Below are 11,921 nucleotides of genomic sequence, written 5' to 3' on the forward strand. Positions count from 1 at the left end.
TTAATTCAAAAAATTGAATTTGATTCAAATTTAGTTTATTATTTACTTAAGTATACGTTAATCTGGATGTTGCTTGAAACTTGTACTTTGAAAACTTTTAAAATATTGACTGATTTACATTTTGACACACATAAAAGTTAAAAATAACAAAATGTTATCTAACTCAAAGTTTTGGGTTACTTTTTTTTGCTCCTCTGATATTTAATAGTGTATATTATTTTTATACTTAAATCTCTGCTTTAGACTCAATCCTAAACTTATCGAAATTTTTATTCGTCTTTGTACACATTTATTTATTACAAGACTGTGCACAGGACGATTGATTTCATGAAATTTAAAGATGCTATCGAGAAATCTATCCTTAAACTATTTTTCGATCAATCTGAAATATTTTTGTGGCCTATATATGTATTATCTAAATGTGAGAGACGAATACTACTTTCAGTTATTTCTCTCAATATTACATTTCGATGAAGTACCAAAGATCATATGCTGCTGATATAGAAAATATAATATTATAATGTTATTCGAAACTCAACGATTGAAACTGGAAATTTACGAGATTTGAGGCATCTACATACCTATTTATGCGATCGAAAAGATAGCTCGGATATCGAGATATATATACTTCAACGATAATAACGCCCAATAATATATCGCCGCGGAGCTACGTTCAATACTCGATTTCAATATCCGCGAACGAGGGCGTGCGTGTGCCCGATGTATGTTACAATTTTGTGCTGTTACTTTGATTTCGCCACGAATCTCTCTCTCAAAACTGCCGCCGAAGCGTCGGCGTGGTTGGCCCAGATATCAAGTTTGAACGACGGGCGTTTTCTCACGCGACGAAATCGAAAGAAAGAGATTTCGAAACACGAAATTTCGAAAATTTCCGAAATGTTCCACGCTGATTACAGCAAACACTCTGACGAAATTGTTTGCAATAACGTATCGCGTAAACGGTACGTCCGAGACATGTGAATTGATTTACTGCTGCCTGATTTTTGATACATTGCCTGAAAAAAGGCGATGACTGCGTTCAGCAAAAAAAGCTTGTTGTAACAGTTTTACACATACAACTATTGTATAAAGATCTTTAATATGATTGATTTATACATTTAGATCCAGTGAAAAATTAAGAGCAAGACCAATCATATTAAAGAATCCTACAATAGTTGCTGCTTTTTCTACTGAACGTAACCAATAATTGTAAGAATCATACAACAATTGCAAAGCTTTTTCTGCTGAACGAAACCATCGCCTGATGATCGCCAAGAAATGTTCCGGAGCGGATTTTGCTCGTCATCCGCATGCACAAGTTCACAGAGTTCGTTTACGTGTTATATTGATTCGCCGGCGAATTATAGACGCGCTCGGCGTGTTAGTTATGCTAATGTGTGTAATGCACGACGAAAGCACGATGTAAGCGGCGTCGACGTTATAGAACATAAAGTATCTTTCACAAAGGGGAATTAGACCCGGTGCCAATGGTATTGTAATGCACAATTATTATATCACGACCATAAGGGAAAGACTCGCTGAATTATTAATTTACTGCAATCCTCGAACTTAATGTGCGGCAATGAAGAATTAACGCGAAAAATTAACGCAGTCGACGAACCGGTTCTAATCGATTCAAATGCAGACACGAAGTAGAATAATAAACGTAAAGGAAATAAAGTTGCTTTTCAGTGAGTTGTTAGAAGAATTTCTTTCTTTACTGAAAATTCGTTTTCTAGATTTTCATCATATTTTCGATAAATGATGCTTTACACACATATCGAGAATAAAGTCCTCGACAAAATAAGAAATGCGACTGGTATTATGGGTTTTAACTGATTTTGCCATTTTCTCTTCAGATAGTAGTGGGAATTTAATTTCATTAAAGTCATTTTTGATCTATCAGTTCGCAATATTCATTACTTGTAAGCATTTCAATATTTTTATTTTTATGTTTACTTAAATCGGTTCTTTCCAAATAAAATTTTTTTTAAATGAAATTTTTTTCTTAAAAAATCTTAAAGAATCTTCGTGTATTACGATATAAATTCTTTGTATAAATGATGCGCAAAAAATACGATTACTCAACGATACAAATGCAATTGTAAAACGATATCACAAATTATTATATTGACGATACTAGAAGCGATTAAAATCGTATAAATCCATGTGTTTAAATGTCTTACACCTAAAATTACGCATGTAAGTTGCGCACGCCCATGTGCATCAACCTGATCCTTACATAATTCTCATCACGTACCTACTCTCGCATACGAAAGTTACATTCACGCCGCCAATTTCGTTAAGTTCCTTCGAACGTCGAGCATTGAACGTCGACACGAAGAAATCGATGGATTATTGTTGCCGGGCTGCATGCAGGAAGCTTTGCTTCAAGTTCCGAACATTTTTCTCTCCACGAATTATTCCCGCAATCATCAATTAACGCTCGATTAACTTCGCTCGATATCCGCGGGAAGAAACCCGTTATTTTCTTCAGTCTCCGATTCAGGACGTATTTCACTAACCGTAACACACCCGGTATATATCTGCGACCTATATTCATATCTCGCATTTTACTCCGAGTATATGTAAATAATTATCAGTTCGCGATAGAACCCGCGCGCTAGAAAAAAGCAAATAGAGCTGCTTGTCGCTGAGCGGATAGGCAAATATGACGGGAGAGTCCAGGAGGGGGGGCCCCTCGTATTTGTTTCCAGTTCGATTATTATTACACGACTGCGTGTCAGTGCGTGTGTATGTATGTATGTATGTACCAGTGTACGTGGTGCGCGGAAACGGGGAAAAAGAAAAGGTGAACGTTGTGACGGCGCTCGCTTGTTCCGACGATCCGGCGACGTTTTCCGCCGTGCCATTCATGCGCGTTGCACCCTGTTTACTGCTTCTCCTTTTTTTCCCCTCCCTTAACAACGACAGGAGAAACAAACGGCATCCCGTCCCGTGGACGATAGGTACAGTCGCGCGCGTGAATCCTCGCCGTTGTCGGCTCATTATCTCGATCGCCGATCGAGAATGGCGACGTTTATCAGACGAGCGAGATTTCCCGTCAGGAGGAGATACAGTGAGTTCCACTTTATTTTACTTCTCCGTGCCTTTTCTGGACGACGAAGGCAATCTTTTCCTGCCGCGAGTTATTACATTACCGAGTTCGGCGATCCGTACACTGATTATTACCCATGCGAATAATTAATAACCGGTCGTTGATTGCACGCGAGTGATCTCCCTTACACGGTAGTGATCTTTCTTTTCCTGCGCTTGTCTGGAGTAAGCGGTATCATCTTGCTCCGAAATGGACGGTCTCCGATTGCCGTCAAATTACTGGTATTTATGGTGTTGGACCGAACCTCTTTCGGAGCAATCGGAGCTGCGATGTTCAACTTTCGAAGCCTTTCCTTTTTACATAAATTAATAACTATATTTAATAAAATAATCTGGTAAAATTTATATATATTATAGTTTTGTGTTTACAAAACGTTCAAAAGCATCAAGTGAGTACTCCTTACTCATGTTACCTCTTCTTTCTAAAGCTTTTAGGGTGAATCTCACGCTGAAGAGTAAAATCTCACTCTTAAAGATTGAAAATTGAGCCACCCTTTTTTTAAGACTGGCTCAATTTTCTCTCTTTAGAGTGAGATTCCACTCCAAAGAATTTAGAGAGTTAAATGCGAGTATTTGAAAAATGCTTGAAAATCTCTTTTGATATGTAAGCTTAATTTTTTTCTATAATCGCAATACGTCTTTGGAGTAATTTTAGGAGTAACATATTTATTCCATTTAGAGCCAGTTATTTCATCTTCGAATAAACTATGTGATAATTTATCTAATGGATAAACAAAAGAGTAGATAAGAGAGTAAGAGAGTAAATTAAAATTTTTGTCAAAAGGTGGAACAACTCAAGCCTTGATAAATTAAATAGAACTAAATAAATAACCACTTCTCACTAATAAATGAAGTAATTTAGTTTTCTTAATTTTCGCCATCCCGTAATTATTTCGAGCTATAATATAATATTTGACAAATAATACTTTTGACCAATGCTTTATTTATTTTCCAATATTTAAAGAGAATCTCTGATAGACGACACATTGATAAACAATTGCGCATCCATTGATTTTTCTCTCAAAAATCCAATACTAATTATCCACATAATATACTTTCAGTTTCGGAACATTAAATAATTTATCCGATATATATTTTAAGAAAACTATCTCCTTATCTCTTGGTGAGATAAAAACAATGTTGAGAACATCACATTATGTAATCAGCATGTTTTTACGAGGCTTTATTTCAATTGTATACAACATAAAAATTTCTGATTCAACAAAAAAAGAAAAAGAAATTATATCGAAAGTACTCATATTGCTCGCGATTCTCTCCCTTCCCCTTCTTTCTCTTAACGTCTCTTAAGCTATCAATCTACAACTGCGTAAACGTAGTTGTAAATGGTTGTGAAATGTTATAAAGCAAAGTTTTAATCTGCCATTCCCGATTGTAAAGCGTGTTGTAAAAGATGGTTCAACTTTATCTTTCACGACTACGACTGCGTAAAACGTAAGAGTGAACCAATCAGAGTGCTGTCACGTGTCTACATCGTTATTGTCCTTTTTGTCTCGACATATGGAAAGAAGTGCAAAGTGTCTTTTTCATCTTTTATTGAGTTTATTGTATCATATATTATTTGACGAGTTTATTATATTACAAATATATTAATATTACGAGTATGGAACACGGAGAAAGTGTTGTGAGCAATGTTTAATTTGAAGACGAAAGTTCGTTGAATCTTTACTCGATTGTAGATTAATATGTTGTACATTTACTGCTACTACTACTCCCATAACCTTACGTCTACGTTTACGCAATTGTAGATCGGGCTTTATACATAATACACACGCTGCTTGTTACGTGATTCCGCACAATTACATAATGAATTCTCCGACAACGAATGAATGTCAGATCTGGACCTTGATTCCTGCGACGATCCATAACGATCTGTTGTTTTATGATACAAATTGGCTGATCGACACACGTGGTTCAAATTTCACCCCTATTGGCTACGTTTATTTACACCGTGCGCTTAGTACGCGATCTACACGATAGGTGTCTTTGTTTAACCTACAGAATAAACAAGGACATCTATTGTATAGGCCTAATGCATGGTGTAAACGTAGCCATTGTATTCAAATTAGGGGAAGAGCAAATTTAGGAAGGACTTATTTCACCAAACTTTCTTATAATCTATTACAATTTATTTTATTTATTAATATCGACCGATTTATTTTTACGCATATCCATCTTGATTTTTTCCTCAATTTATTCATTATTCTATCACTTGACTTATGTACTTCTCGATGGATCGAATTACTCACGTAGAGAAATGTTTTGTATTTCAGGTAAATCTCCGTTCTTCCCGAGTCTCGATGAGCAAGGGCTGGAGGATCCGAATGCGCCGAGCCAGTTGGACGGTGTCGGCGTTGGCGTCGGAGTAGGCGTCGGCGTCGGCGTGGGTGGCGGGATAACGGCTTCTCAAGCGGCGCCGCTCTCGTCGCCAAGTCGGAGCAGTCCGCACAGCCAGGGCAGCGAAACCGGCGAGCGTTTCTCGAGGAAAGTCTTCGTCGGCGGATTACCGCCTGACATTGATGAAGGTACGCAGTTTATATCATTTAAGATTGGTTATTTGCGGGACAAAACGTAACATAGTGACGTAATCACAACGCATCTTCTCAATTCAGACGAGATCACAGCCAGTTTCCGCCGTTTTGGTCCGCTTGTCGTGGATTGGCCGCACAAGGCAGAAAGCAAATCCTACTTCCCTCCGAAAGGTTACGCATTTCTGCTGTTCCAGGTACGTTTTTTCGACTCCTTCCGCTTCTTTTTTTCATTTTCAAATTTTGTGAATTAATAAAAATAAACTAATAGTATAATTAAGAAAAAGACTGGAAATAAAAATAACAAAAATTAATGATAATCGAATGTGTCATGTGATTATTCCAGGACGAGGGTTCGGTGCAACAGCTGATAGATGCCTGCATCCAAGACGAGGATAAGCTTTACCTTTGCGTAAGCTCGCCCACGATCAAGGACAAGCCCGTGCAGATCCGACCTTGGCGGCTCAGTGACGCCGACTTTGTGCTGGACGCCTCCATGCCGCTTGATCCGCGAAAGACAGTCTTTGTCGGCGGGGTGCCGCGGCCGCTCAAGGCAGTCGAGCTCGCGATGATCATGGATCGGCTTTATGGTGGTGTCTGTTATGCTGGCATCGACACCGATCCTGAGCTCAAGTATCCCAAAGGTGCCGGCAGGGTCGCCTTCAGTAATCAGCAAAGCTACATAGCTGCCATCTCAGCCAGATTCGTACAGCTGCAGCACGGCGATATTGACAAAAGGGTAAATATGAAGAAGAAAAATCCTATTTTTTAAGGATTTGCTTGAACGAATAACATCTCTAAACTCGGTATTTATCGTTTGTTCCTATTTCAAAGTCATTTTAAGTAATATCTTAAGATGCTAATATGACTCTATGATAGTTCATGCTATCTTAAGATTGTACTTAAAACGTTCTTAAATATAAAAATGGACTATATGAATACCGGTCTAAATGAAGCATTTAGGACAAGAATAGAAGATCTAAATCCATGATTGGTAAGCTGTTTTAAAGATGGGACATCTTTACAAATTACGAACATTGTTCCTCAAGCAATTATTCTTGTTCTAAATATACTTCGAGAATTTCGTACTTTCTCTAATCATATAATAATCTTTCGAATAGGTTGAAGTCAAACCATATGTTCTGGACGATCAGATGTGTGACGAATGTCAAGGCCAGCGTTGCGGAGGCAAGTTTGCACCGTTCTTCTGCGCCAACGTCACCTGCCTACAGGTATATTTCAATCGGTTCATCTTTATTAATAAATAGTGAAGGATATCTATAAAGTAAAAGTGCGGTTTTTATTATCAATTAATTTGAAGCTAAAGTTCAAAATTTCTATGCAAATGTCATAGCAAAAAGCAACTCCATTAAAAAAATTAGATTTTCGGAGATTTCACTGAATTTCACTTTTTTATTAAAAAAACTATATTCTTTTGAATTAAAGCTAAAATTATATTTGTATCTTTTAATAATGAATTGATGGGAGATTTTTTCTATTAAGCCTTTATTTTAATAAATAATTATGCCTTTGTTTTAATGAAATAATTATTTTATTGAGTTAATCTCCAATAAAATTTCTCTTATCTCTTGTATCAATAAGAGAGAGAGAGAGAGAGAGAGAAGATTAAATTTTTTGAATTTAATTATAAAATCCGAATTATATAATACTGTCTATTTTCAGTACTACTGCGAGCATTGCTGGGCAACTATTCACTCCCGGCCAGGTCGGGAGTTCCACAAGCCGCTGGTGAAGGAGGGCGCGGATCGGCCTCGGGCCGTGCCTTTCCGTTGGTGTTAACCCCAGCTGCGTTGTCCCTAATTATCTCGCAGCCCTAGCTAATTAACTACCACCTCTACCAATATCTCCCCACCCTCCCCTCACGTGCCCCAACCAACCCTCACTTCCCTCCGCCTCCCATATTACTTACTTACTTACCTACAACAAGAACACAGCCTCAAAACTGCTATTACTACTACTACTATTACTACCACCACTCGATCGTTACGTACTATCACTACTCTACTCTATTACCACTATTATTACTATTACTACTACTACCACAACTACTATTCTACTACAAATTATTACTACTACTACTACTACTACTACTCCACTGCTACTACTTCAAGTTGTACCGGTTATACTGGAGGAAGAAACCAGCCGCTGTAGATCGCCAATCGATGCAGGTTCTTGGCGTTACTCCGATCTTCGACCTCGCATCCATAACTACTTGCTAACGATCGCCGATATCATCGTCGGGCAAAACTATGTCCATCTAGATGACTTTGCCGAACCGGAAACGGATCTTGCACCCGACGAAGGCGCCGGAAGGCAGCCAAGAAAAGAGGGAATGATCGGATCCACGCCAAGCCGATATCGTCGAGCCGAAAAAAACGAAGAAGAAAATGAAGAAAAATACACGCCGAGACACAGGATTCAGAAGAGAAATGGACACGGATTCTCAGTATATCGATTACTCGTACACATATAATCCTATCTGTCTGCGCTGTAAAATGCACCGGTTCTGTCCGAAAGATCGAGTTGTTAGTTACCGCGAGTCTCGAGGAGCGAGCAAGCGAGGGAGGGGCTGCCGCCGTCATCATCGCCGACCTCGTGTACGCACCCCGCGCCAATTGTCGGCATCAATCCTCCTCGAGTGTTTACCGAAATCGCCGGCAGCGCGATTGCGATACGGATCCGCCTCGTGCTTGCGTCTCGTTCTGCCGCGGATCGCCCCTTCCAAGTTCGACTGCCGCATGCCACGAGAAGGAAGGAGTTTCTTCCCATGTCGTCCATCCCGATCGAGCGAAATTTTGATTTTGCGAAGCGTGTCATCCTGATGGACGTTGGCGGAAGCGACTTCTTGACAAACGGGGCTCGTGTTTTCCCACCGACGTCGTCCATTTGGACAAAAGCCCGAACGAAAACCCGCGCTCCCGAGCGACGTAGTGATTCCCGCGCGACGAATGTTCGTAAGAAACGCGAGTACCTGATCCGACGCGAAAGTGTGTTGTCAGAGTGAGCGAATGAGATTGGAAGAGCATGCGAGAAAGAGACGAGGAAAGAATGAGGGGGTGATAGTGGAAGCAGTGACATCAGAAAAGACGCGTAGGTGATGAGGGCCGGTGGGAAACCTGGAAGAGGGTAATAGGGAGAGAGGATATAGAGATGATATAAAGAGAGTGACAAATCGTCCGCATTGGATATTAATCAGTAATGAAAAAAGCCACGCTTCAACCTGCTGTGTAGGTAATTCTCTGTATCACAAACCCAAAACACACATACACACACACACATTCGTACAAACATGTACACATATACACAGTTTTCTAGTTATTAAGAACTTATTAAAAATATGTTACATAGAGATGCGTTGTGTAATGCGTTTCTTGTACGGATAACGCAACCGCGCGCTCATAGGGAAACATTCGACAAAATGATTTTTTACTAATTAACTTATTCAAGTGAGAAGAAAATAATGCGTAGATGAAAACATAAAAGAAACATAAGTAGGGGAACTGAAAGTTTAGGGAGAATAGGTGTCATACGGGTGACGGAAGGAGAGGTAAAACGGAAATCGAAGTAATTTAATTTTTCGATCGCGAACGGCTGTATATGACATCGTGGCGGCGTGCTCCAGGTTGTCCAGGCCTGCCTAAGCTAACATCCGCGTGCCGAGTTCTCTACCAATTTTCTTTCCCAAAAAACCGATGTGAGTTACCTTCACGAACCTTCGCGCGAGAAACGAAGGGGTTGCGAAGTCGAGCTCTCGAAGAGGAAAAAGGCCCGCTACTCGCTCGTGGGGAACGCGAGAATCGAGGGTTGCTGCTACCGCCGTCGATGACGAATTTTACATTTTGACTTTATTACTACTACTACTATGTGCAATATAAACGGTCACTCTTCGTAGTTTACGCTGACGAGAACGATCGGCAATACGCTAAGCGTATTTTCGGAATGCGACGTGCGCGCGATTTCCCTCCTCCTCGAAAACGTTCGACAGTAAGCACGGAATGTCCGCGAACATCCGCGTCTGAACTCGTACATCCCTCTTCTTCGCGAAACGAGCGGTGTACCTCGCTGATCCTTTTTCGTGGCGAAACGATCTCGCGCGCTCGACTTTGCGAAAGATCAGGAAAAGAGACGCTCGTGCAAAACGGGACGCAAAAGGGGTGGTGTCGTTTCTCGAAACCAAAGTAGCGATAGAAACCGTGATTCGCGGAATACCGGAGCAGCGTGTTATACATAGAATGATCGTATCTAATTACTCTCTTCATACGTCCGATAGATGATTTGCAAGAGTGTGCGGCGCGTCTTGAGGGGGTCGCGTTTCGCGCGGAACATTATAGATTCATACATTATATATATATACATATAGAGAACGCCGCATGTTGTCCGCTCCTGTACATACATACTGATCCCTCTACCCTAACTGATTAATCAATTAACCGGCGTTTATTAATTGCGACCGCGAGTGTGCACGTTTTCTTAATCCCTTCAAAATGAAACGGACTTTTTCGCTGGGTGTATATAATCAAACGCAATCGCCGTAGTTCAAGTAAAAGGATGAAAGAAAAAAAATTGGAAAAGGAGGGGGGGAGAAAAGAACTTCACTTTTCGCCGAGACGTAGGATTTCTATACCCGAAAGGTTTAGTATAGAGAGAGTCTTGTGGTTGGACAGATAGCAGGACCTCTGTAAATTTCAAGCATGACGCTTCCTAGCGCTCGTCCTTTTAGCAGATGCGACGGTGATCCCGGCAAAGTTTAATCGACGATTTTTCGACGCGTTTTACCGAAAGCAATTTCTCGCACCGCCACTCGTCTCTCATTTGACAATATCTTACAATACGTAACATAGGATACTTTTGATAACTCTGTAGTAGAGGAGGCAGGCTTAAGCGCTAATACCGGACATTCGTCACCTCATTAGTGACTCTTTTGTTGTGCAAAAAAAAGGCGTGTCTTTTCACAATACTTCCGACAATAGCCGGATTGTTCCTTCGCGAGACGGCCGAAAGGTTGTGGGGCTGGGAAGCGTCGTACTCGAAATTAGTATGCAACGTTGTGTGTTCCGCTTCGTAGATAACAAAAAAAAAGCCACATTCTGAACGTAGCAGCAGCAGCAGTTGGAAGACGTAGTTTAAACCTCGCATGACGAGTCTCTCTCGCGATACTCTTCTTCTGCACACGTATCGGACTTTGTACAATTCGCGACACACATAAACACACAGACACATGAGAGCACACAGCACACAGGCGATTACACGACCGAGATGATACATCCGTATTTGTGTACGGATTTAACGAGGGAAGGGACAAAAAGAAATAATCCTTACACACACGTCTATATATATATATATATATATACACATATATATTTATTTTTTTGGTACTCCTTTTTGTATATATATATGATATATCTTGTCTCGCCGCGTGTAGAGATGATAACCGGTGGCGTTTATTAGAGGCACCGTACGGGAGGGAATGCGTTATTATTAGGCGGATGCTGTGTGACGGAAGTCGCAGTAAGAGAGGCGCGTTCAACGACGACCCTCCGTCCCTTCGTCTGAGACACACCGTTCGGCCCGCGAAAACACGAGGACACGTGTGTGGTGTGGTGAAGGGGGAGAAAAATTAATAAATCCAATATGATAGAGCGGGTGAGGAAGAAACGAGTTCTCGTTGCCGGCCCTCTTTGACTCGTGTTCTCAATTAAGATAGATTAGGTTCGTATCTGATCGAAACACGGGCAAAATTTTAGATAAAATAGGAAACGAGTAAAAACCAAGGGACATGTGTAGAAAAGAGTCGCCCGCGCGACAAAAGGTTTTCTGATAAGGGAAGGGCGAACACTAGCATATAATTGTACACATAAATTAGTAGAGTACATAAAATTTTTCTATCCGTTGCTATCTCGCAGTAATTCTAAATAGACACGATCGACTTTTTCTTACACACTTAACGGAAGCCCAGAACTGTTTCGATCGAGAGGAAAGAATCGGCTGGAGAGAGAAGAGAGGATTGATGTGGAATGGAGAACGGACATCGTGAGAATGAGAAAAACTTAAAAGAAAGACGCGAAGAAGGGAGGGGGGCACAATGAGAACGTGAGCATTAGTTAGTGCAATTTTACATACGAGTCACCGTTCTTGTAAGTCGAACGAAAGAGAGAGAAAGGAGAGAAAGAAAGAGCGAGAGTGAGAGAGAGAGAGAGAGAGAGAGAGAGAGAGAGAGAGAGAGAGAGAGAGAGAGAG

The 11,921-nt window shown here is 40.6% G+C and overlaps 1 protein-coding gene across 1 annotated transcript in view; it reads left to right on the forward strand.

The window, feature by feature from the left end:
• orb2 (cytoplasmic polyadenylation element-binding protein orb2) overlaps positions 1–10,758 on the forward strand; it is a 164,717-nt gene extending 153,959 nt beyond the window's left edge. Inside the window, exons 4-8 of the mRNA XM_018503254.1 lie at positions 5,409–5,660; positions 5,748–5,860; positions 6,010–6,402; positions 6,785–6,895; positions 7,347–10,758. Coding sequence (XP_018358756.1) covers positions 5,409–5,660; positions 5,748–5,860; positions 6,010–6,402; positions 6,785–6,895; positions 7,347–7,463 — 986 coding nt within the window. The 3' untranslated portion in view covers positions 7,464–10,758. The remainder of the gene's footprint in view (positions 1–5,408; positions 5,661–5,747; positions 5,861–6,009; positions 6,403–6,784; positions 6,896–7,346) is intronic.
• The last annotated feature ends 1,163 nt before the right edge of the window (positions 10,759–11,921 follow it).

Source organism: Trachymyrmex cornetzi, unplaced genomic scaffold (genome assembly GCF_001594075.2).
Source record: "Trachymyrmex cornetzi isolate Tcor2-1 unplaced genomic scaffold, Tcor1.1 scaffold156, whole genome shotgun sequence".
Lineage (NCBI taxonomy): Eukaryota > Metazoa > Arthropoda > Insecta > Hymenoptera > Formicidae > Trachymyrmex > Trachymyrmex cornetzi.